The 26,164-nt window shown below is 33.9% G+C and overlaps 2 protein-coding genes across 16 annotated transcripts; both read right to left on the reverse strand.

Moving 5' to 3' along the window:
• On the reverse strand, positions 1-18,624 carry Clec9a (C-type lectin domain containing 9A). Of its 14 annotated transcripts, none has more exons than XM_074076070.1 (8): positions 18,486-18,621; positions 14,873-15,035; positions 14,204-14,280; positions 12,049-12,129; positions 4,573-4,714; positions 2,500-2,638; positions 1,125-1,246; positions 1-516 (listed from the first exon to the last, which is right to left on the reverse strand). In XM_074076070.1, exons 2-8 carry the CDS (start codon positions 14,968-14,970, stop codon positions 384-386), a joined length of 792 nt encoding a protein of 263 aa, XP_073932171.1. In that variant the 5' UTR covers positions 14,971-15,035; positions 18,486-18,621; the 3' UTR covers positions 1-383. The 14 variants fall into 14 exon arrangements, with proteins under 14 accessions (XP_073932171.1, XP_073932185.1, XP_073932173.1 ...); XM_074076072.1 differs by having other exon boundaries at positions 2-516; positions 13,550-14,280; positions 14,873-14,922; positions 18,486-18,548; XM_074076077.1 differs by having other exon boundaries at positions 3-516; positions 4,568-4,714; positions 14,873-14,922; positions 18,486-18,548.
• On the reverse strand, positions 18,601-24,828 carry Clec1b (C-type lectin domain family 1 member B). Of its 2 annotated transcripts, XM_020156144.2 has the most exons (6): positions 24,614-24,823; positions 23,976-24,074; positions 22,931-23,056; positions 22,634-22,785; positions 20,579-20,685; positions 18,601-18,811 (listed from the first exon to the last, which is right to left on the reverse strand). In XM_020156144.2, exons 1-6 carry the CDS (start codon positions 24,675-24,677, stop codon positions 18,667-18,669), a joined length of 693 nt encoding a protein of 230 aa, XP_020011733.1. In that variant the 5' UTR covers positions 24,678-24,823; the 3' UTR covers positions 18,601-18,666. The 2 variants fall into 2 exon arrangements, with proteins under 2 accessions (XP_020011733.1, XP_073932186.1); XM_074076085.1 differs by lacking the exon at positions 23,976-24,074 and having other exon boundaries at positions 24,614-24,828.
• Between the last annotated feature and the right edge of the window lie 1,336 nt (positions 24,829-26,164).

Genomic DNA, 26,164 nt, shown 5'->3' on the forward strand with positions numbered 1-26,164 from the left:
TTATTTATTTAAAAAATCAGCCAGCTGCACAACCTCTGGCAAAGATTTATAGATTTCTGAATAGTATTTACAGTTACTTTGAATTTTTCTAAAAAACATAATAAAGTTAAATCAATTTGTCCTCAATGCATTTGATTTTTTGGTCCTCTGCAATTTCAAGTCACTTTTACTCCTAATAATTTTCACAATGTCAATTGGAATCAAGGAAGTACTAAAGATGATTATAAACTATAAATACAAAGCCAAGTTTTGAGATCCTGGAATCAGGTTTCATAACCCATACATGGGTTCACTTCTGTATTTGCTCCTAGGCTTCTTGTGGCAGATTTTCCAATGGTGTGTTTCAAATACATGTAATAGGAGATGGCTCTGAGCAATTTCTTTCAGATACAGGATCTGAGTATGTGCATCTCACATATAAAATATTTGTAATTGTGGCAGTTATCTGATAAAAGGGAAGTGCCTTTGAGGTATCCACAGACCTGGGTAGTTGAATGGAGGCTTTTAATTGGCAACCTGGAAGACAAGTCAGCAAATCTGAGGTTAGATTTGAGGGTAACTCTTGAGAGATGTTTTATTTTGTTTTAACATGGCACCCTCCTGTGGTGGTTCTATCCTACTTCTTCAGTAACAGCTGCTTTGTCTTAGTAAAAATATGTTAATATAATTTGAAATAATGGCTTATACAGAAAAAGAAGTCATGTATACACAAAGATACGCTGTAATTAGTATCTCTTTCCTGACTCTTAATTCTCAAAATAGTAAGACACTTGATCCTGTTCACCAATCTCTTCAGTTCTATCTGAAAACCTTCAATGGATATTGCTTAATTATTACAGTCTCTTTCCCTTAGTGTTCTTAAATATTAAGTGATACAATGGATGCATACTCAATAATTATACTATATTGTTCATTCAGACACTTGAATTTTGGCATGAATTTTCTAGTATCAGGGATAAGAAGGATGAAGATGTAGAAGCTGTGAAGCTAGCTCATCATTACATTAATTCCAATCAGTAGACTAAAAATATCAGAAGACTAAAAATATGTCCTCTACAGGAAATCTAAGGTATGAAATAAAATAAGGATTCGAACTCCCTTTGTTTGTAGTTTTAGAGTCTTACAGGTCAGGGGGAAGAGAAGAACCATCTTGCCAAAGCCAAGCTCTGTTGAGTCCATCTTGAGATAGTCCCACCCAGTAATTGTAGCCCAGTTTGATCTTCTCGAAGTTGTGGGTGATAAAATCCTACAAGAACAAGACCTAAAATGTGAACAGAGAAAAACCAACAACAAACAAAACTCCTGTGAAATATAAAGTCTGATATTTTGCTTAGCCAGAAAATATCTTGTAGATTTTTCCTATTGCTGTATTCTCAATATGGTTAAAAAGACTATGGGAAAAATGGAGTCTGGTATGAAAATAGTTTCAATAGATTCAAAGTCTAACAGTATGTGTTGAAACAAGGTAAATATTATGCTGATCATTATCAGAAGTAAAAATATCCTTGGCATCATGTGCCACACAGACTACTCTTTCTGAGCATACTTCACTGTGGGAGATAGCTTTGAAGATTCCAGATGCAACTTAATGTAAGCACCTTTTGTTAAAGGAAACACTTTTAATTTTGTCATCAAGTTTTCCTAGAAAGTAATTTTGTGAAGTTATAATAACTTATTTCAAGTATTTTTTGTTTACTGCATATCCTTAACAAATTTGCTTTCCATTATTCTTGTAGAAATGAACTTCACTTAATTAGTAAACATAGCATATATGCATTTTCCATAAGGTGAGAAATGTGGTAATTATGAATTATATTCCAGACATTTACGGGTAGAATGATTTTAGGAAGCATCTTATTGTTTACTTGTTAAGACATTAGTGAATTAAACATTTCATTGAGCAAGTATTTATTTTTATTAGAACTATTCATCACTTTAATTTTTTCTTCTACTCTTTTCTTTCTTTCTTACTTTCTTTTTTTTTTTTTTTTTTTTGAGGCAGGATCTCACTATGTAGCCTAGGATGGCTTGTGATCATCCTGCTTCAGCTTCCAGTGTGCCATCACACCCAGCATATCACCTCAGTTTTCATACTTCTGTTTCTTCTTGATGATTACAAGATTATTACAGGTTATTTTATTTCTCAGTGACATTGAAAACAATACATATAAAATGTATGTACAATTATAATGTGTGTATGTCTTGGAATGAATCAGCATGTTCGAATATCCATTCTGCTCCCCCACTTTTCTACTAACCAAGAAGATAAAACTAACATAGTCTCGTTGATTTCTGGAAAACCAACCTGTTTTTAGTTTTTCCTCATTAAAGGAAAATAAATTGTACTAATTTTCTAATTTCTAGTTTTTCTCTTTTAAGCTTTTCACTAGAAACTATTATTATAGAAAATTAAGTTATTTTATCTGATGAGAATCTGTGTTTTCTTTTAGTAACAAACATAGTTTTTTCAGAATGACGTGAGCCCTTAAAACTGTTTACCATTTCTTCTTTGCTGTCAATTTGTAGAAGAGATGAGCCCTCCTTCAAACAATACTCTTTACTGGTGTGCCAGATACTCCAAATTTCAGAGGCATAGTAACAACTTCCTCCTTTCTGAATCCAGTTGTGTGGACAAGATCTGCATTTATGGGTTGCAAATATAGAATTTTCCTTATTATCATTGTAAAATATTAGTCACACATATCTTCCAAGTAACCTCTGGATCACCTCCAGTAAAACAGGACATTGTAACTAAATGGTACCCACGTTACAGCACTTATTAATTCCAGTTTCTTTGAGGCTAAAAACAGTAAGATTTTTATAATTTCTACCTGAAATAAATCTCTAAGAGTTGGTTTTGGTCAAATTAATTTGGCAATCTTTACTCAAATCTTTCTCTGTAAAAATTGATCTCATTTTTCCAGTTTTACCCATCTTTCTTTCCTTGAATTAACATCGTTTGTAGTCGTTGGTTTGCTTGCTGTTTCATGTCTGTTAATCTTACTGAAATGGGTTGAACTGTAAGCCTCAAGTTGATGTTTAAAACTCTGAGATTTAAAGAAAAAAATATTTGATATATAATGAAGAGAGCAAATAATGTGCCTTTGGGAGTGACTTGAAAACATGTAGGGGAGAAAAATTAAAACAGCATAAATCAGCAATATGCTCATTTTAGGACTTTGCCATAACCAAGAATGAAGCTTTAATATTTAGTAAGTTTTACAGAACCTGTCTTAAGAAAGTATGTATTCACAAAATAAGACCTATCAATTGCATAGAACCAAAGAACAAGAATTTAACCAAGAGAGTGTGGCACAGTTCTATACAGGGAAAAACTCAGGAACTTCAGAACTCTAGTTGGTAGAGAGTGGTCCTCTATTTATGGTGAAAAGTTTTCATCAATAGCTCTTATTGCTCAGGTACTGAGTTGCATAAAGCTCTTCAATATCCTTTGGAATCATTGCAGATCAGAGTCCTGGTTAAGTTAAAGATATAGTGTAATCAGAGATGACAATAATATCTGGAGGGTTAGCAAACATGTTGGAGGTACAGGTTTCAGAAATGGGTAGTGTCACTGTATTCAAAGTTAATGACTCAGAGGTTGGCCTCACTCATGTTTGGAATAGTCTGTTATATAGAAAAGCATTGTTAAGCACACAGCTATTCTTCAAGCATCTATTTGATTACATTCCAATCAGAAGGAACTAGATTTTTGACCTAACTCACTGACGATTACAGTATTTAAATGGTATCCACTATAGGGAACTTCATTCTCTAAACTATGTGCTGGAGTATTACCAAATTAAGTAATCATAGAATACTTGACAAACTGTAAAACAGGTAGAAATACTATTTTAAATTTAAAAAACTCATAAGCAATATAAAATTTGAGTAACTTTGAAAAAGATGAATACTAAATGCTATAGTTATTTTATGGTAAATACTCTCATTTAAAAAAAATCAGTTTTCTGCCCAAATGGTTACCTATAATTGAATGTAAAGCAGAAGCTAAACTAAACATATCAGAAATTAAATACATTTACAAATTTGAGTGGGTAGATAAAAGGTAATGTTGCCTTTTCTTTGGTGGGACTGGGGCTTGAACTCAGGGCTTTGTGTTTTCAAAGCAGGTGCCCTACCACTTGAGCCACACCTCAAGTCTATTTTGCTCTGGGTATTTTGGAAATGGAGTCTTGAAAGCTACTTACCTCTACTGACATTAAACTGTGATCCTCCTGCTGTCAGTCTCCTAAGTAGCTAGCACTATAAGCATGAACCACAGGCACCTGGCATAATGTTTCTTTTTAAAAATCTATCCTACTAATCATACACATTCCACCTTGACATTTTACTATACCTTTTGTTTAGCTAAACTTTTTGGAACCTTAGTATTTTTCCACATACTACTGGAAAATACATATAAGACTGAACTACAGAGCAGCCAAAACTATGTCATCCCTTCTATGAAATTCTGACTAGTGATTTAACGGCATGTGCCACTGCTTCCTTTGCGAATATGTGCATTTATTTGGATCCCCACTGTGAACATAGGCTTTATGTCAATTACCTGACCTGGAAGAGTTGTGCATCAAGGTGTGGCAGTATTGCATCTGAAGAGTGTAGTTGCTCTTCCACTGTGTAAAGTTCAGCAATAAGCTGTCCTGGTGCATGAGTTTTTCTTGCTGCTGCATTGCAAGAATGGACACCTGGAACCCTGAAAACAATGACACTCATCCCTAACAAAATACTGACACTTTATAACAAAGTCATCATTCAACACAAATGAAAATAAATTACTGGTTATTTTTGAGACTTAAGTTTGTGTTGTTTTAGGTTTTGTTTGAACTTCACATTGTTCAAGAACCAAATATTACAAAGATTGCAGAGCTGAGAACCTCTTTGTCATCTCTGTTTCTTTATTCACCTAGTCATTTCACTCCCCAAGAGAAGATAGCTTTGCCAATTTCTTTTATATTTTACCAGAGATATATTTAATTTTACAAACTAATACATGTAAAATTCCCTCTCACTCCTCTACAACGATGGTGACAATCTGCTTACCTAGTGTACATTTTATTTTATTATTTAGGTATTTATAAGTTCTCATTCCATGTCAGGACATGAACTTTCTGTTGTTCTGTCATTATGACCATTCAGGATTCCATTGCATGGATGTGTCATGATTAACTTCACCAATTCTCTATTGTTTTTTAGACAATAGATAATTACTTTGCATTACAGAAAGAAAAATTGCCTCATTTCACATGTGTGCAAGTGTATTTGTAAAGTAAGTATCTAGGTCAACAACTGTAGACATTTAAATGATATTAGATATTCCCTGATTATCTTCCACATGGTATTTCAACATCATTTGAATTTGAAGCTACCTTTTTATGTTTGAGGCTGAAATTATTTTTTACTCTCATTGATGAAAGTCAGATAAATTTTTTCTATGAAATGCATGATTATTTCCTTTGTAATAACCTAAATTGAGTTTCAAGTCTTTTCCTTTATTTTATTGTGCTGTGAGAAATAGCAAGGAATTAGTTTCAGCAGTGTTTCTGAAGTTTTCTCACATAGCACCAACCTTCAGACAAGTAAAGCATACTGATGAATAGTGTATCTTTGTAACCATGGGTCTGAGAATTTGGGAGCCAGATTATAGTAGTTTGATATCTTCAGTTATTGGTAAGAGTATAATCGGTGGTTTGTCCCCAGTCATAATGAGACCCTGAAAGACTTCTGCTGCTTAGGAAGCCTGAGCACAATTTTGCCTTTGTGATCAGCAAAACATAAAAATCCTCAAAAGAGACTCCCGCAAGCTCCTTGGTACTAACGTACCAGCCCTGTGTAAATGTCAATGTTTCCTGATCCAAGAAAGAAACTTACAGAGGCAGGAAAAGGTGCCTGCACCTGGCCTCTCCGGACCCCTTCTAGTGGAACAAACTTTGGCTGATACAATAAGAATGCAACAGCATTCTTGTTTTGTAATAAATCAACAATTAATAATTAATTATGAATTAATTCCTATTTTGTAATAAATTAGATTTATAAGCCCTGACATTTTGGTCCTATGAGTCTCTTTTAGAAGCCAACCTTCCTATCTGATATGTTGGTGCACTTACATGCTATGAAGGTAGATTTTTGTATGGTATAAACTGCACTGTGTTTCTTCAACTTTTCTTTTATCTTTGTGGTAGTTTATTCCACACAGATCCAATATTTTTAGCCATTTTTAGTACAAGAGTATTAAATTTGGGACTATAGTTTCACATGTATATTTTCAAAATTATATTTTAATGTGTCTCAAATTTATTTCATTGTTTATTGTAAAGTATGACTTCAACATTAAACATTCAACATTTTCTCCAAGATGTCTACACAGTTGTCTAATTTCATTTAAACACCCTCCCCCTATATTATTTTAGTTGCTACCTTTAGCTCACTTTAAATTTCTTTCATTTCTTTTTTCCAGTACTGGGCAAGTGCTCTACCACCCCTTTTTGTTTTAGTTTGTTTTTGGTAGGGTCTCACACTCTTGCCTGAACCAGCCTTGGACTTTGAGTAGCTTAAATTACAGGTGTACACCACCACAGGAGGCGTCACTGTAAATTTCTAATAAAATCCTTGGATTTATTTCTGTTTTAATTGTATTCAAGCCATATACTTATTTATTCATATGTCAGTAACATGGCCTTAATTACTTTAAGTTTATGATTTATTTCAGTATTAGACACTTTCCTACTATTTTTTGTTTTTATTTTCTCACAATTCTCACTAGGTTATTAAGCCAATTCTTTTTTAAGAGCATATTGTGAAGTACTTATCTATTATTATTTTATTAAACATCTTTCCTTAAAATGAGTATTGATCACTTAAAAAATAAAGGGAAAGGGTAAAATAGGTTTGTCTGGGGATGGGTACCACTGGGAAAGGGGTGGGTGTAAGGAAAGGTTGAAAGAGGGTGAATATGGTGGATGTGTTTAATATCCATATATGAAAATAGAAGAATGAACCCTGTTGAAATTGTTCTAAGAAAGGAGGGAGGAGGAAGAGGGAGAATTATAGAGGGAGTAAATCTAAGCTATACAGTAAGCACATATGTAAATATCACAATATATCTCCTTGTACAACTAATATATGTTAATAAAATTTGAAAAATAAAATGAGTATTTTTTAATCATACTTGGTTTTTATAAAGTTTCTTGAACTTAAAGCTTTATGTTTTTAGTCAACCTTGGGTCTACTGGTACACATGTGTCAGTTGGACATTTTTGTTGTCCAATTAACTGACAGAAACAACTTCAGAGAGAAAGATTTGTTTCAGCTCAATCCATAATGGAAGCGAGAAGAGAGAAAGAAAGGGAGGGAGGGGAAGAGAAAGAGAGAGAGAGAGAGAGACTCAGTGGCTCTCTTCTCTTTCCCTTTTTATTTTTTATTGCACCCAAACCCCCAGCCTATGGGAGGGTGCCATCCATATTCAGGAGCAGGTCTTTCCCCCTTAGTTAATCCTCGCTGGAATCAGCTTCACAGACACGTTCATGGTGTGCTTTACTGATCTCCTAGGTGCTTTTCAATGTAAGAGTTGACAATAACGATTAAGAATCACAATACATGCTAATCTTCTCATATGCTCTGTATCTCTCACTCTCTTTTCTGTATTTTGCTATCTTTTCACAAAGATAGCATTCATTCTGTGTATTAATTATGCTTTATCTTCTAGTTCATTAATTTATTCTTTAGCTGAGGAGATATATTAATTTTTTTTGAAGGGAGAGTAGAACAGGTCATTGCTTTTACAATTTGTGGATGCTTTATTAAGGTATAATTATCATCACACATACAGATTTGAAGGGTACCATCTGGTATATTTCCATGCATGTATTCATTCAGTGAACCATCTCCACAATTGAGGTAATGAGCAGGTTTAGCACACAAAATTTTCTGGCTTTAGTTTTTAATTCACATTTTGTTTTGAGGTAATTGTGGATTTACTCACAGCTGTAGGAAATAATAGTGATGCTACATGCCCTTTGCCCAGTTTCCACCCAATACTAGCATCTTGCAAAATGCTAAAAGTTCAATGTCACAACCAGGATTTTGATCTTGATATTATTACTACTCAGTGCTTCTTCATCACTACATGAATCCATCACTTTGGTCTTTTATAAAGCACACTCATTCCCTCTGTCTAACCATTCCTTACCACTACCCCATGCTCTAGTTCTATAGATTTGCCATTTCAACAATGTTAAATAAATGGCATCTTATAATATGTGCAACATTTTGTAATTGGGATTTATTCTTTCAGAATAATTTTCTGGAGAGTCAACTGGATTGCTATATAAATAACTAGCTAATTACTTTTTAAATTATTGACTAGAATTTTTCAATTTGGTTACCACATTTGTTTAATCATTCACCCACTAAAGGACATCTGAGTAGTTTTCTGGTTTTGCTCATTACAAGTAAAGTGGTTTTACACATGTGTGTAGCTTTTAGTGAACATAAATTTTCATTTCTCTGAGGTAACTGCTCTGGAGTGCAATTACTATGCTGCTGTGAGGTATCAAGTGTAAGCTTTTAAGAAACTGTGGTACTGTTTTCCTGAGTGGCTATAACACTTTACATTTCCACCAGGAATGTATGAATGATACATCTTCTCTGTGCCCTCACATTCATTGATGTGGTCACTAGTTCTTATTTTTAGCTTTCTGATAGGTGTATAGTAAAGTCCCACTGTGATTCAACACCATAAACCATGCTTCTTTTGAGAAATATCTTTTCATGTCTTTTTTCCATTTTCTGATTAAATGGCTTGGCTTTTCACTTTTGAGTTTTGAGAGCATTTTTATACTTTAGATTAGTGACTATGTGGTTAGCAAGTGTTTCCTTCATCTGCAACTTATGCTTTTATCCTTGTAGTAGTTCATTTTGCAAGGAAAACACTTTTAATATTGAGGTGTGTGCAGTGTATCAATTTTTCTTTTTATTATTCTTTTGATGTCAAATCCAAGAACTCTACCTATCTTTATAACGACAAAATTTCTCCTACATTTCCTGAAAGTTTTCTATTGTTATGTTTACAGCTAAGACTGTGATTCATTTTGAATTAATTTTTCATTTTTTGATTTTTTTTGCCAATTTACTCAGAATTATTTGAAAAGGCTGCTCTTCATTTTATTGATTTTGTACCTATGTCAAAAATCAGTTGAGCATATTTGTAGTATAATATAGAACCTAGAACCTGTCCACTGGTCCATTTAGCCTTGACAGCTAAATGTATACAGCTATATGATAAATTTCAACATCAAGCAGTTTGTCTATTCCCATTTTATTCTCATTTTAACAATTCTAGTTCTTTTGATTTTCCATATACGTTTTAGAATAACCTTATCCACGTCTACAAGAAATTTTGGAAGGAATCACATTAAGCCTTTCCCCTGCTGAGTCTTACAATCTGTGATCATAGCACATTTCTCCACTTCTTAGATCTTTGATTTCTTTCATCAGCATTTTATAGTTTTCAGCATATAAGTTATATACATATTCTGTTAGGTTTATTACCTAATCATTTTATTCTTTGAACAAATATAAATGGCACTGTGTTTTTAATTTTGGTGTCCATGTGTTCATTGCTAAATACATATTTTTTACATATTTACTTTGCATTCTCACTTTGCTGACCATATGGTCATTAACTCTGGGTTGAAGGTCTCTGATTGTTGCATATCATTTATGGTATGTTTTAAAAATACATGACGAAGAAAAAAGTTACATTAAAATTTTCATAAAAACTTGCATTAGAAGAAAAACATGAAATCTTATACTTTATATATATTTGTTATGTTTCTCTAGTTCAGTATATTGTTTAGTTTTTATTCCTCACTTGCTGCAAATGATTTACAACCTCAACACCAATAAAAGTAAAGTATTTTGCTTCCCATGTAGGATGAAACTTAAAAGAGCAGTCTCATTTCCCTTTCTCCCATTTTACTAAAGTTTCAAAGTGACAACAACTTATAAAATGTAGGTAACTTAGAAAAATTTCATGATATTTTAAAAAATATGTTTCAAGTTTCTAAAAAGGAAGATCATTCTGTTTCATTGTCTAAATGTGATAGATTCCTTATAGGATAAAATAAAGAGCATCACTGTCCTACTGATCACTCAGTTAGGCATAAACTTTTGCTAAAAAGAGGGAGAATAATCAAAGCACTTTGAATCCTGGGTTTCTTGAACTATCCATGGTGAACTAGGACAGGAATGTCTGCTTTCTCTCACACATGGTTCTTGATTCCTACTGTTTTCTTAGCAACATGTTCATTATGGTTATTTAAATACATTTCATATACCAGACAAAGAAGAGAAAATTATATATATATACTGGACAAGATGTATTATTGAGGACATGTAAAATAGCATGTATTATAGGAAATTTGGCAATTTAATACTTGTAATTGGAAACAGTAGTTTTATTTTTATACAAAAGTCAAATTATATACTTATTCATTTGACAATACTGCTTCAAGACTGTATTGTCAATTAATTTTGTTTTTAGTTGCAAATGATTTTATACTTTAAGCTTTTCTTATCTTCTTAGTGTTTATACAGAATCACTAAAATTCATTACATAGAATTAATATTTAAGCTATATATTTTTGATATTTGCAATGTGAGTTCAATGTGTATCCTATTTATTTATTTAGGGACTGGGGTTTGAACTCAGGCCTTCCAGTTGGGTTTCCAGACCAATCAATGTGGATTCTTACACTGTAAAGTTAGAAAGGAACTTGGCAATATTTCACTAAAAGTCCACAGTTTTTACAGAAGAAACTGGCTTCACAAATGTTAATTGACTTACCTGCTATTTCCCTTTCAACTAATTTGTTTCCAGTGAGTGTGATAAACAGATATTTAATGAATGAACATCTCAAAACTGGACATTTGCTTAAAATAAAAAATTTTAAAAGAACAGAGAGAACATAAGGGGAGATAAGGAAAACTTTCTGGAAGTTCTAACAGTTGTGCTGGGCTGTCAAATTGCATTTGAGGTGATAGACAAGGTAATAATTATTGATTGAGATCTTAGTAATGCATAAAACATTTCTTCAAGAACTATGAGGAAAATGAAGCTTTTAGCATTATGTGAGCCAGATCAAGCTTTTTGAAATCTAAACCTTTCCTTTCCCATTCTCAGACATCATAGTGTGTCCTGTCCAATGGATGTCTCCCTGATAGAGAAATGATTTCCCAAGGAAAATGAGAAAGGAAAGTTATCCAAACAACAATCTTCATCACTACTTTTCTGAGCATATTTTGTTAGTGATAGCATGAATGATATTACAAGTCCTTAGTTCTGAAACTGAAGCTCTACGATTATTATATTTTATAAAAATTTCACTTGCCAAAAAAATTTCACTTGGAATATAAGGAATAAAGCAGTGTGGGTAAATGTGGATGATCCGAATAAAGGTTTTCAGGATTGCATTAAACATTTGAAAGTATACCTTGACTAATGTAAAGAGAAACACATTAAAATAAAAGTCAAGCTTGGAGTAAAGGTAGAGTAGAAACAGAAGACTGCATTCTGAAATCTTTCAAAGTGCATGTTTTGCATGCTAACATGACTCAGAAATCGAGTTATAATAGAATAATGGGGATATAGCTTAGGGTAAAACATTTATCTAGCACACATGAGGCCCAATGTTTGACTCACAGCACAGAGAAAAAAGAACCAAAGAAAAAAACGTGTGTATTTACATTCTTCTCCCAAAGAGACCCTAGGATGTTAGTTTGAATTAAGTAACATATAATTGATCACTGAAGGTTATATGTTGCATTCAAGAGCTCAGTTATACCAAGTAAATGTGTTAGAATTTAAATAAGAAAGCCTTTACTTCATATCACATAAACAAGTATACCTATTCATAGTTATCGACTTCTTCATCCACTTACACATTTTGACGTTATATTATATATATCATTAGATATGTAAATCATAACAAGTATAACTAGATTATTTTGAAGATATGCCTTTGTACTTACACATGATGCCCAAGAAAATGGATGTTGCTAATAAGCCCATGCACAAAATACAGGAAATCACAGTCACAGTACACCATGTCCCTAAACATGGAATAGAGACAAAGGACATAGCGTTAGAGAAAGAACATGACAGGAATGGAATGGGGTGAGATGAGACTGAATGAAAGAAAGAACTAACATTGGCATTCCTGCTGCAGAATCGTTGAGGCTTAAAGCTTGTAATTTTGTGTAACAGGAAAAAGGGGACCTTTGCTTGAACTTTAAAATGAAAGTTATAACTTGGAATGCATATGATTTGGAAAATACCAAATTAAGTGATTTAGTAGAATATACCTCTAATTCTTATGTAAAATGTTATAACCTTACTAATTATATGTGTTCTTTTTCAACATTCTTTAAGAATTATAACAAGAGGGTAGCAATCGTGGACTTTTGAGAGCAAGATTCTCCCATCTCTTCAAAGTCACCTGAACATAACTCATTAAAATATATTTGTTTTAAAACAACAATCTGATGAACAACTTTTTCCAGCTAGGTTTCTAACTCTCCAGAGGGAAAAATGAAAAGCGTATCTTAACACTAATCAGAGAAAAATAAATAAAATTTAGTTTTAGATATTGTGAATGGCTAAATAATACTCTGCCTAGGATGTCTGTACCTTAATCCCTTGAATCTTTTGTGGACAAAGAGACTTTAAAGATGGTGTTAAGGTAGAGGTCTGAAGTGGGTAGTCACCCTGGAATATCTGGGTCTTTATCAGTAATAGGGAGGAGATTAGAGGGGTAGAGTATGGTACAGTGATTTAAAGCAGAGTAACATGTGAAGATGAATGTTGTTAGACTTGAAGATGGAGAAATGAACCAAGAAGCAAAACAAGTAAAAAATGCAGCTCTACAATATACAAAAAACAAGAGAATGGGTTTTGTCATTAGAACGCTACCAAAACCTTATTTTGGCAAAATGAAATTCATTTCAACTTATGACTTCTAAAACTGCAAAGTGAAAAATTTGTGTTGTATAAATACTTTAAGTCTGTGATTTGTTAAACCAGCAAAAGGAAATGAGTACATATATTAAACAATGAAAATATAATTGATTACTATAGCAAATAATTCCAAGATGATGAGATTTTGCCATATTTTCAACCTTTTTTCTCTATTACTTAGTTAGTTATCAGATAAATTACTAAGCATTTTATGCAAGAACAAAAATAGTTAAAATTACATGGGAATTACTTTTCTTTTTCAGAGAAAGAGGGAAGGAGGGAAGGAGGGAGAGGAACAGGGAGAGAGAGAGACAGGGAGAGCCACATATTTATTGCCCACTACTCTTTTCCTTTTTCAATTTTAATCACTCCTCCAATTTATATCACTTAGTGTATCAAGCACAGTAAATTACCTAAGTAGGTTATCTCTGATTAGAAGAAATGTTGTGAATTCATCATAGAGCAAGAAAGAAAAAGGAAATTCTAGTCTTCCAGTAAATAATTAGAATTGGTTACCTGAACATTTGTTGGAAGACAGACATTTCTGAGAAGGGTTTGATGGTGGATTATCCCACTGAAGAGAGGTGTATATTTCTTCCTCATGCATGTCTGAGGTGTTTTAATAAGTAAAGCAGTCTACACAAGAGCAGGATGGTAAAAAAAAAAAAAAACCCTAAAATTGGCTACGTTCCACACTACTGCAGAAATATACCTGGGTTTAAGGACAGATGTATCTTCATCCAGAAAGTGGAAGTTTTTGAAATTTAAGACAAACATATGGTAAAGAAGGAAATGAAAATGGAATGAACAGAGCATGCCCAAGTCTAGGAGATGTTATTGCAATGACTTTGAAAAGGCAGCAGATTTCAAAGATAATAGCACTGATTAGTATCAAAGTGAACAGTTTATCAGTGTAAAGAATGCACTTCTATTTGATATAGGATATGAAGCACAGAGATGATTTAGGTAATGAGGATATGAATATAGTTTAAATTGTGCAAACCAGGGTGTAGAAAGCTTTGTATTTTTTAAACAAGAAAGCTAGGAAGGGATTTTAGTCCCAAAATGAATTTCATTCTTTGCCTTGAATAGGGTAATGCTAGCTGCTATGATAAGTAAACTTCAAAACATCAATCACTATTACAGAAGTTCACATCTCATTCACGTAACATTTTAGCTCCAGTAATCTTGGATGGTGGATAGCTTTCTCCCTAATGGAACTTGGGTTTCTTCCATGATGTGGGACACTAGAAAGAAAAAGAGAAGATGACAAATCACACTTGCTTCATGAGAGCCATAACCTAGAAATACTAATGGCATGCCCATTTGGATTTAAAGGTTTGACTTGAAAATGTAAATTTTGTCTGGGAAGTAAGCTTTCAGTAACTTCACTCTGGAAGGGAGACATGAATTATTGAGTGGACAGCTGGCCATTTCTGTCACATCCTGTGACTACAGCATTAATATTGAGAAATTTGATTCCTTAATTATCATTTATCTTTTGGCCACTTCTTATGGCCAAGGACAATTTTCTCAGTAATTTATAGTCTATGAGTCCCAATATTCTGCAAAATTGCAATGTTCTTTTTGTTTCAGTATCTCACTGGATCAATCATTGTTCTTTACTATAGTCAGGTTCCCAGAAGTAAACTTTCAAGGGGGTAGTCCAAGGGAACATGCCAAAAGGACTAAAGTTTTCAAAAAGGTTAGTAAGAGAGCCAGAAAGGGCAGGGTGTGGGAGAGGAAGGGTAGTGAAATATGCATTGGGAAGCTATTATCACCTCCAGGGCTTAAAGACTAAGTGCAGAGTGTTTATTGGAACTTTGTGACCTGACTCACCAGGGCCATGGATAAAGATGTAGAAATGCAGCCTTTGCCAAACCAAGGCACTGTAGAGAGAGAGCCAGAATTGGAATCAGTGTTCTACTTCTGATCATTATCAGCACCTCTCACTGGCTGAATTAACTGGAAGCCAGAGGTTGAGCTTGCAGAGTTCAGTCTTCTAAGGCATAAGGAGGGGGTCTTCAGTGACAAATGAAAAATATCCAGCACATTCCTCAAATACTCCATATGATGTTCCTGTGGCCCAAGATTCTAATTGGATAAATAAGGTGCCTCCATACCACCTTTTATGTGGGCTAGGTTCTATTGTAACAGAAGCAGACACCTAGATATGTTCACAATGGTAATTTCAGCTCTGTAACTAATTCACCTTACTAGTCAGCCTGCTGTTAATTGCACAAGTTTTATTTATTTATTTATTTGGTAGTACTGAGGTTTGAACTTGGGGCCTCATACTTGCTAGGCAGGTGCTTGACATCTGAGCCATGCTCTCAGCCTTCAATTATGCAAGCTTTAAACAGACATTTTTCTTTTCTTTTCCTTCTTCTTGTCTTTTCTCCCACAACCCATTCTCCCATGTGAGGGAACTCAAAAACATCTTCTCAGTTCTGGGCAAAGTCATCACATGCCTCTCTTTATCTCATTGACACTGGGAGTGAAGGAATATTCCGAACAGCAAGACATACAGCTGCAGCATCTAGCACTAGTATATGGGGAAATACATAGACTCAAGGTTCCCTTCTGGCTCAAGGTCATGCCTCTCAGCAGGTACATCCAGAAGCCCGAACTGTTAGATTTTCTTTTAAAAGCCCATTTCCCCCTCCCTAGTGGGAAGGACAACAGCTTTGAGACTGAGTTTTTGTCCTCCTCATTTTCCTTGCAAAATTAATAAACCCTTACTTCCTTTTCTCTAAAAGTTTGCTTATGCTATATGTGAATTGACATCAAGTTCAGAGGAATAAATTTTCAGAATCACTATCTTGAGGTGAAAAAGATAAAGAAACTATAATAATGCCAAATATGTATTGAGACTAATATTGGGGATGAAAATTCCAACAGCAGTTATGCATTTCTACTCGCTCTTCAGATTTTATCAACAGTAAAAATCAGGTGCAGAAAGATACAGTTTTCCCAAGCACAGTATATTCTCTCATAAATTCCTTTGGGATAGCCATTGGCTTCTCCCAATAAAAGATCAATATGTTATTTATGTTGCTTTTGGTATTTTTAATCATGTTACCTATTATTTATTATTCACTGTACCCATGGCTTTCACGTGAATTATTTTGGTGCTCAAAACAGTTCCAAAATAGCTGCTACTATTAATATAGTATAACTTAATTGTAAATTGAGGTACCGAGAAGCTAAATTTTGATGAATTTTACTTAGTAAGTTTCACATTTAGTAACTGAAACTGAGTAGTCTCATCACAGCATCTATACTATTCTGATTTCATGTATAAGATGCTTTAAATATAGGTACCAGAAAAATAAAAGAATTTTCATAGGCATATTTGATTGACTTACATTTTTTATTTGTGTTTAGCCATATATAAGATATTATTCTTCTAAATTTGAGTGTGATAGGCCATATACTGTAGCTCACGCCTGTCATCCTAGCTACTTGGGAGGTGTAAATAGGAGGATCGAGGTCTAGGCCAGCCCAGGTAAAAGAATGCTAAACCCTATTTGATAAATAACTGAAAGCAAAAGGTGTTAGAGGTTGGTTCAAGTAGTAGAGTACCTGCTTAGCAAGCACAAGACCCTGTGCTCAACCCTAGGACCACCAAAACATTAAAATTGGCAAAAATGATATCTTTTGAGACTATTCCAGGAATTGAGGGAAGAGGGATGAAAAAGAGCAGCAGAGGGGGGTGAATTCAAATATGATATATTTGATACATTGCAAGAACTTTTGCAAATACTCCAATATACCCCCACCCAGCATAATAATAATAAAAATTTTGCATGACACAATGATGTGTAAACAAATGCTTTTGCATTGTGGAGAGATGAAACACTAAAGTCTCAGAGATACTATTAATTTTTGGACAATTTTCCAGTTCCTATTTGGTTTCTCTAAATAAACAATTAAATGTAAGATGCATAAGGTCTTGTGTTCAAATTCTAGATCCACATCTGACTCCACATCTCCCAAAGCCAAAGTCTCTACACCCTTGAAATGCAAGCAGAATTTGAAGAATTTCTGTTCTTTTCCTGAAGTCTCCTAAATCTGCTTGCTTACTCACAGTATAAGAAAAGATAAAGATTCAAATGTCCTTGGGTGTCAGTGCACAAAGCTACAAAAGTAGCACATATTCACTGAGTATTTATTACCAGCCTGATGCTATGATCAATATGTAATTATATCAAGTGATTCTCACAGTTACTTTCTTGATAAGGTAATAACATTAAAGTCATTTCATAGATGAAGAAATTGTGTTTTAAAGAGACTAAATTACTTACCAAAAACCCACATAAGGAAAAAGTTCTACTGCAATGTTTATTGAAATCTATTAAAGACTACTTGTATCCGAATCACGTGGAAGTGTTTGTTTATCGACAGGTCTTTGTTTCTCCTTAGCTTTCTGCCTGCCTGCCATCACTATTTGTGTTTGGACATCTCCGTGTTTATACAAACATGTCAGTTGAGCGGGTTGAGAATCATGTTTATAAGTTGTATTTTTTACTAGTTAAAGAAAGGAAGCTGTAGGAAAAAAAATGCATTTTTTTTTTTTGCCTGTTATCCTGTTAAGGGAGCCTCACCACACATTCTATAAATACTCCCAGAGTTATTCAGCAAAAGTCAAACATAGAACTGTTAGGAAAAGAACCCGATGAAGCATTTCTACTTGTTTCTCTATCTTCTGAACTTTGGGGCTTGATAAGAAGCATTTACTCATTTTACAAACCCCATGAGGTTTCTTGCAAACTTTGCTTTCCTTCTTTTGCAAAGAAAACTGCTGTGGTTGAGTCTGATCAGAGGTGGACTTGGAATAGTAATTTCATTGGATAGTGTTTTACGTATTAGGCTATTTTCTAATGTGAATAGAGAAGTCATGGTAAAGGTTCTCATTTAGCTTCTGATAATAACTAATACTCTGAAGTTTTCTTTCAGCTATATAAAATGTTTACATATGAATAAAATAAAGCTCTGAAGTTTATTTTAGGTGAGGTATTTAAAATGACTAATAACCTATTTTGAATATAAGAAAATGAAAGTTAGGGAAGATGCAGAAGTGGTTTATGGGTTTGCTTTCTAAATTATTCTACTGATTCCAAACTTAGTATTATTTCTACAACTTTATGCTGTCTTTATTACTTAGATAGTTTGAATTATTCTTTTATTTATTTTACTTTATTGTGGTACTGGGGATCAAACTTAGGGTCTTGTACATGCTAAGCAAACACCAAACCACTGAGCTACATTCTCACCCTCACTTAGATATTTTGAATTGCTTAAGTCAATTAAGCATTAACCTTTTTGTTCTAACTTTACTTTTATATGCATATATCTGAAGACCTAGTGAATCACAGTATGTTTAGAAAAGTAGAAATGGAAGGCATGAAGAAAATTAATGAAAAATTTAACAATTGAAAAACAAACTCACATGTTGGCTTCTGCATGTGTAGAGGGCTGGGCAAATGGTGTTGGAAGTAAAGATAATATAAAAAAATGACTCCACGGGGAAGAAAGGCTGAAATAAGCAATTTTGTGCTAGGGACTTCTTTCCTTCAGATCATTTATTGTACAATCAAACATTTGTCTGATATCCTGTCCCTGTTTTTGCATTAAAGTAGTTGGTCCACCTTTGCCACGCCAGCTTTCCTCTCACACATTAAATAATGTTTGTCCTCACAGAAGGTAGGGCGGATTTTCCCATTATGAAAATAAGCGCAATTCATATTTTCTCTTCTATCTCCAGAAAGGTCAAGCCTGTGAATAAAACAGAGTGTGTTCCTTTGAAAAGTGAATAAACAAGCAGCAGTCAAACTCTGTGTTTAGGACTTTGTTGCACAAACTGGAGACTCCAGGAAAAATGTAGAAACAAAATAAAACAAGTTGATGTTCTCAATTGTGAGAAACTTCCAGGCTTCTTCAAAGTATACTCTATGTGTACTTGAAAAGCTCAATAGCAAATTAATATAGTGTAAGATGAAGGAGCAAGTGAATATTACATAGTAAGAGTAAGGAACAGGTAGATTTGGCTTTGAAATGCTGCAAAAAGGCTGTATCTACAAGTTCAGGGTTTGATTGTGTATTGAAGGAAGAGTAGGATTTAGATACAGAGAGAAACTGGAGGCTCCTGTAGGGCCAGCTGCTACACAAGATGGAGAATGTTCAAGGAAAAGAAAGTTGATCAAATATTTTGAGCAGAGATTTTACATTATTGAGAGATGAATCTAATGTAGCATTCTACATTGTAATTGTCCACTAGCTTTTATGTTCTCTGCTGATGTATATTTATTACATTATTTGTCAAATAGCTATGAAACACCAATCATGAGATGAGGTTATTTGATGTGTGGAGGGTAGAAGGGTAAAGAAGACAACATACATTACATTACAGTGGATGGATATTGGCAAGGACCTACAAATAAACAGGCAAAGAAATTTCAGAGTGGTAAAAATTATGAAGAAACAAAAACAATGAAGATATGATAGACTGTATGGATGTTAGTCAAAGGGAGGCTAATTTACTTTGGGCAATTAGAGCTGGCCTCTCTAAAGAATTAATGTTTAAACAGACTTAACTCACAAGGGTGAGCCAGTCATAGAGTCATAGAGATTGAATATTCTAAGGGAAAATAAAATACACCCCCAAACCAAAAGCAAACAAACCCAGAAGTACAAAACTCATAAGCCAAAACAAAACAAAACAAAAAAACAAACAACAGCTGCCCCTCACCCCAGCTTGACTTTTTCATAGACCAGAGAGTGTACCACTCCTACTGCAATGTTTGAATAAGGCAGCCAGTAGACAAAGCCCAAGATCTGAAAGATGTTCGCATGTAGTTGTGGTATTCTAAGATCCCATCCAAAGCAAATATTTGTTAAATATTTAAATTTGAATAACTTCACAATTTACATAATAAGATTGTTTAAGTTTTGGTTATCAGTTGTTATTTTAGTTGGAGAAAGACTGTAATCTTAACACATAGGATGAACGAAGGGTGGTGAGTTTAGAGACTGGAGAGTAATATTAAACAATTCAGGTCTTAAAGCAGATGGATGGAGTCTCATGACATGAACATTACAATTGCTTTGTGTCCTACAATGTACCTGATTCTTGGAGACTCCTAAGGCAGACAAAATGATACTGAAAAGTTAAGAAAACCCTTAAGGTAATAACTTTCAACCATAAAATAATGAGGATGATAATTTTGTTCTAAAATATGTGAAGATAATCAGATCAAGTTACACACACATGATATTCCAAAGGTAAAGCCAGACTTAGAAATAAATGTGAACACTATTGGCTTAGATAAAGGGAAAGAGAGAGAGAGAGAGAGAGAAGTAAGATGCTTTTATTTATCAAGCTTCTTTGGTTACAAACAGGGTTTAAATGACAGCTGTTGCTTATAAAACCGACAGTAGAGTAAGAAACACATCTCAACTTTTAAGTAATTTGTACTCAACAGGAAAGATCTTAGAATAAATCTAACTAGTAGTGCCTTTTATTCTGAGTGTCCAGTGACTTACATATTTTTGGGAGGAACTGAACCATCTTCCCACATCCAGATCTTATTAGAATTCTGGCGGGACAATCCAACCCAACGAATTAAAACAGTCCTGGCTTTGATGTATTCCTATTAGAACATAAATAAATATAAGGGTCAGAATGCCTCCACAGCTCTTGGATGTGACTAACACAGAGCTTTATAATAAGACCTTGCCCACATGAGCTGGAGAATATATTATGTATATTATATATATACATTATATATGTATATTATATAAATTATATGTGTATTATACAAATATATTATGTATTTGACATTTAGAACTGTAACAAGCTGAGTTGTTTTCAAATATAAAAGAGCTTATAGTACACAAGAAAAATTATACACAAAATTGTATTCTAATCTTCATATTTGTTTATATTATATACTCACATTTCCCAGCAATTAAAGTCCCAAATATACTACCAAATATGATTCAAATGTTAAGCAACAAAAGAAAGAAAACAAAAAGAATTTCATTGTTTATAGTCTTTAGAATTAAACTCTACTTGCCTTGGCTTTATTGATTACATATAGAAATATTAATTTGTTTTAGTTGATTGGATAAAGGAAAAGTATCTGATGGCTTCGTTAAAGAATTTTACAAATACATACAACTGCCTTTCCCAATTTTTGTTTTCTTTTCTTCTCCTTCTTCTTCCTCCTCCTCCTCCTCCTCTTCCTTCTCCTCCTCCTCCTCCTCCTTCTTCTTCCTTCTTCTTATTCTTTTATTAGGTATCCCAGGCTGGTCTCAAATTCACAATCCTCTTACTTCAGCCTTCTGCCTGCTGGGATTATAGATGTGTACCACCACATCCAGCTCTGATATACTTTTCTCTACTCAACAGTTATCACTATTGTCCTATATGCTAACCTCAATTTTTAAATTCATTGCTGCCCCAACTAGAATACAAGCTTCTGGAGGTTAGGAGTATCTATGTGCTTTATTAACTTCATAAGAACAGGTCCTGTGTGTTCCAGCACATATTTGTTGACTAATAGATGAGTAGGCAATAAATCTCTGGGCAACAAAATTAAAAAGGAGATGAAATGTTCATATACTCTCTACCCTCCTAGAATAACAGATAAAAACCCATTATTGGAAAATAAAAAATGACTTGAGTTTCTTGACAGGCATGTGAGATTCAGAATGATATCTCAGAGGCAATCTTGTGTGAATGTCACTTTTTGCTCCTTAATTCTTAATTCCTGACCTTTTCTTTAAAACATATCCACAAAGCATACTTCCTTTTAAGACCTGATGGTTAAATTCCACCTGAAATTCAACTATTCTTTATTTCTCAAAAATTATATTACTTCTCTTAGTTACAAATTTCCAACCTGGCATCAGCCTAACAAGATAGTAATAAGTGTCATTAAAATCCAGAACATGTTTATATGTCTCAAATTAACCTCTGTATCCTGAAGTTGAGATTTTAGGGCATTCCTCTGTCTGCCTGAGTGCAAAGAAAAGTTAATTTGTATATCTAAATATCTCTATGTGTCTAATTTATAGAAAGCATAAGCAGATGGTGCAGAAAGTCAGAATAACAGGGCATACAGAATCATGAATGTTCACGAGCTGACTCACTATAGCCCTTAAAAAGGTATATATCAGTTTTACTGTCTAGTGATAGTGATCCTGTGAAACATGCCCAGATTGAATATTTGAGTTCTGCAATTTTTATTAAGCTTGATAACTTTCTTAGATTAGAGCAAACTGGAAGATATAAGAACAAATTTTGTTTTTTTTTTTAAATAAGCCAGTGGCTCACTGTGGTAATCCCAGCTACTTGGGAGGTGAAATCAAGATCACAGTTTGAGGCCAGTCCAGAAAATAGTTCACAAGACCCCATCTCCAAAATAACCAGAGTAAAATGGTCTGGAAGTGTTGCTCATGTGGTAGAGCACCTGCTTTTCAAGCGCAAAGCTGAGTTCAAACCCTAGTCCCAATAAAAAGAAAAAAATGTCAAATGTTACGTTTGAGATTTTTCTCTTTTTTGCATCCAAAATATTTGACACAGATTCTCCTTACCAGAATATTCTGGTTGGCAATCTTGATAAGAGTTGCATTCTTGTCAGTGCAGAACTGCTTACTATCTTCCCATGTCAAGTTGTGCCTGAAGAATCCATAGCAACTATCTCCATAATATCTCCAATTTGTGTCACAAGGGCTGCATTTATGATCTGAAGGAGAAAGCAAGTATCAGGACCACTTCACTCTAAATCTGGCTTGCATTTCCCTCATATGCTGTGTTTCCTGTCCTTCGGTTACCATCACAGAAATACTTCAAGAGTTCATTAGATAAAGAGGTTACCAATCCATACTTACCGTAACTGCCCCTTTGCTTTTGTTCTAATTGTCTTATTAAATCTTGGCAGAAGTTTTTTGCTAGTTGTTGCAGAGTTCCTGAGAGATTTTCATTCTCAGCTCGCAGGTAATTTTGCTGTGTGAAAGCTAGATGTAAAAAATTACATAAATTAAAATTTGTAATTGACATCATTGTAAAAGTTATATAAGAATCTTGCAAATCAACTTTCATTTCCACAGAATTACTAAAATCTGAAGAGTTTACTAGATACACATGAGTAAATGAGTGGTAAAAATGGGGGAAGTTATTGAAGGAGATAATCACCAATAAATCACATTTTCTTAGGTACATGTTTTTAGGCAGACTTCATAGAAGTGAGTGACCTCAGTTACTTTATGCTCTTCATGTAATAACAAAATATTAAATCATTTAAGAATGCATATTGAATTCTTGTTATGCTTAAAATACTGTGATATTCATGTAAATAAAACATGATGAAAGATAGCTTCTAACATAACTTATAAAAATAGTCAAACAAGCAATAACTATACAAACTAAAATGTGACACTGTAAACCCTTACAATTAGATTTACAGGAATAGACTTATAATTATTGGACTTACAGGAACAGAAAAAGAGTATTTCAGTGAACAAAATGGGAAAGAAGAAATTTTAGATAAAGGAACTAGATGGAGCATCACATCAAACAGCAAGACATAGATATAGTTATGAAATTAAGAAAATCCTGCATTGGCTGGGTCTTAGAATATGCGAGACAATGAGAGAAGAAAACATTGCAAAAGATAGTTTGGATCCATACTTAAAGGCCAGTTTTAAATTTTGAAAATCATTTTAATTGGTAAAGAAACTTAAAAGTAATTATAATCAGAGGGAAAGATCAAAGTTCTCCATTATTGAGAATAAACATATTGGCAGCTGTGTGTAGGACAATTGGAATAATTGTAACGAGACAAGTAGTGACAGTTAGGTAGGTTAGTAGGACACACCAGGACCCTTAAGTACTGCCTTCCTCAAATCAAATCTTTGGCAAAAAGTCAATACTTACACATAATTCCCAGAGCTACCAGCCCAATGACCATCCCCAGAGACAAGATCAGCAGAATTAAAGCCATCACACGCCACCAAAAAGAGGAAGCAGGGTCATCTGTAGGTATTACAATAAATACGTCAAAGAGCAGACAGAGGTGTCACCCCTTTCCCTGCCTTAGGGTTTTCCACGTACTATAAACAGCAGCATGAACAGATCATCTCTGCCTTCCCTTGATGATAAACAGCAGTAAGCATATTCTACTCCCATGCCACACATCTATTTCCATTCACAATGGGTTTTCCCTTTCTAATCCAAAATATAACATTGTTAAGGCCTCACCTAGTTGTCTATGCCTTTCCTTTAGTAAGCAACCACTGGAGAATCATATCCATTAACTAGCATTTAGAAAATGTAGTTTTCAAATATTCCTTCTCCCCTTGGCCTCTGGGACCCTAACATTAAATTCTAAAAGTTAATTTAATGGCACCTGCCATTATCCTTGTTATTGATATTCTAAGTATGTCTGCATTTGAGTCAACGCAGACACTGCTCAAATGCTTCAGGGAAAGAGCATCACTGAAGAAAAAATAACAAAATAAGACTGACCTATTTTTCTAATTACTTTCCAAATTCCTGGCTGTGGACCTTCTTACCTGAGGTAGGAACTGGTTTTCGAGGTTTAATATTTAGAGTGATGTATCCGTCTTCATCCTGCATGGCTTCCCTTGGACTGCAAGTGAGCTCAAAGTTCAATGACTTTGCGAAATGCAGTGTCCAATGTTGTAATTTCAGTGTTTGTCAGCATGTGATCCTCCTCTCCCGGTTAGGGTAGAACATTTCAGCTTAGACACATTGTGTGTGTGTGTGTGTGTGTGTGTGTGTGTGTGTGTGTGTGTGTGTGTGTGTGTTTGTCTTGTTTTCCAGGAAGCTCTTTCATGGTTGCTCAGAGATACATGGACCTTGAACATAAAAACACCAAAATAATAACAATGTGTGGTAAAGGAGTAGATATGGTATTTGTTTCCTGTTTCTTATCTTTAACTTTGAAGGAAAGGATGTTCCATCATGTCTGTTCTTCCAAAGAACAAAAGTTCATGCTTCATCTTAACCCTAGAAAAGTTAAAAACATATTGCTTAAATGAACTGATTTCTAATGAAAATTCATGGATAAAAATAACAGCATTGTGAGGAATAAATCTAATATTAATTGATTCGATGTGGTACTAAGGTAGATATTCATACACTTATGTTAGAAGCAACCATTCCTAACTCTCACCTTGAATTCACTCAAACTCTTGCATTTTTGTAAATCAATTTTTTTGAAAACTTGAGGACACCATGAGGCAAGTCTCATATATTTAGATTTGGGCATTGAAGGACAGCAATCAAGAAACGTGAAACAATACAGAGCTGGTGACTTAACATATTTCTCTTTGATAATGTTTGCACTTTAAAATTAATTTCCTAGAATTAATTTAAAAAATCTTAATTTCAAGGACATTATTTAACGCCAAGTGTAGTAGTGCTTAGATAAAGAATTTTATGGGGAAGAGTATTTTTGGATATAAATATGCATCCCACACATTTAACTTTATGAAATGGGCTTTTAAATGATTGTTTTGGCTTATGTTGTAAGTATTTATAAGAACATCCATACAAAGCTAGCTGATATATTCATTTTAGGAATATTAATGAGGATGTTGTGTAGCGTGGGTGGCTATTATATAATTATAAAACATTTAACTTTGTTAAACCTACATGGTCAATAAAGTTTCTCTTCTGAGTGATTCATAGGCATTTGTCTTACAAATGATCTTATTTCTATTTTGCTCTTCAGTTAAGAGAATCTTAGACTTGACTTTTCAGTATCAGAATCACAGGGACTCTCATGGCGAATATTTTGTTTCCTACTGTTCCCTTTGGTATGTCTTGTACATGTCTTTTCCTCCTCCTTATTTGCCTCACTGTGGATTATTTGTTAATTTACTGAAAATAATCCTATATTTTAATTTTTCTTTCCCTATATACCTCAAATTATTTTGAGAGTGAGGCAAAGAATACAGTAAACAGAATAGATAGGAAAGACATTGTCTTATTTTGTAAATCCAAACCTAGCATAATCCAAATATTTGCACCATAAATCAATCCTTAATAAAAAGAATCTTATTTCAAATAAACATGAAATCTCATAAAAGTACTAGAAA

This window comes from Castor canadensis, chromosome 6, assembly GCF_047511655.1.
Source record: "Castor canadensis chromosome 6, mCasCan1.hap1v2, whole genome shotgun sequence".
Lineage (NCBI taxonomy): Eukaryota > Metazoa > Chordata > Mammalia > Rodentia > Castoridae > Castor > Castor canadensis.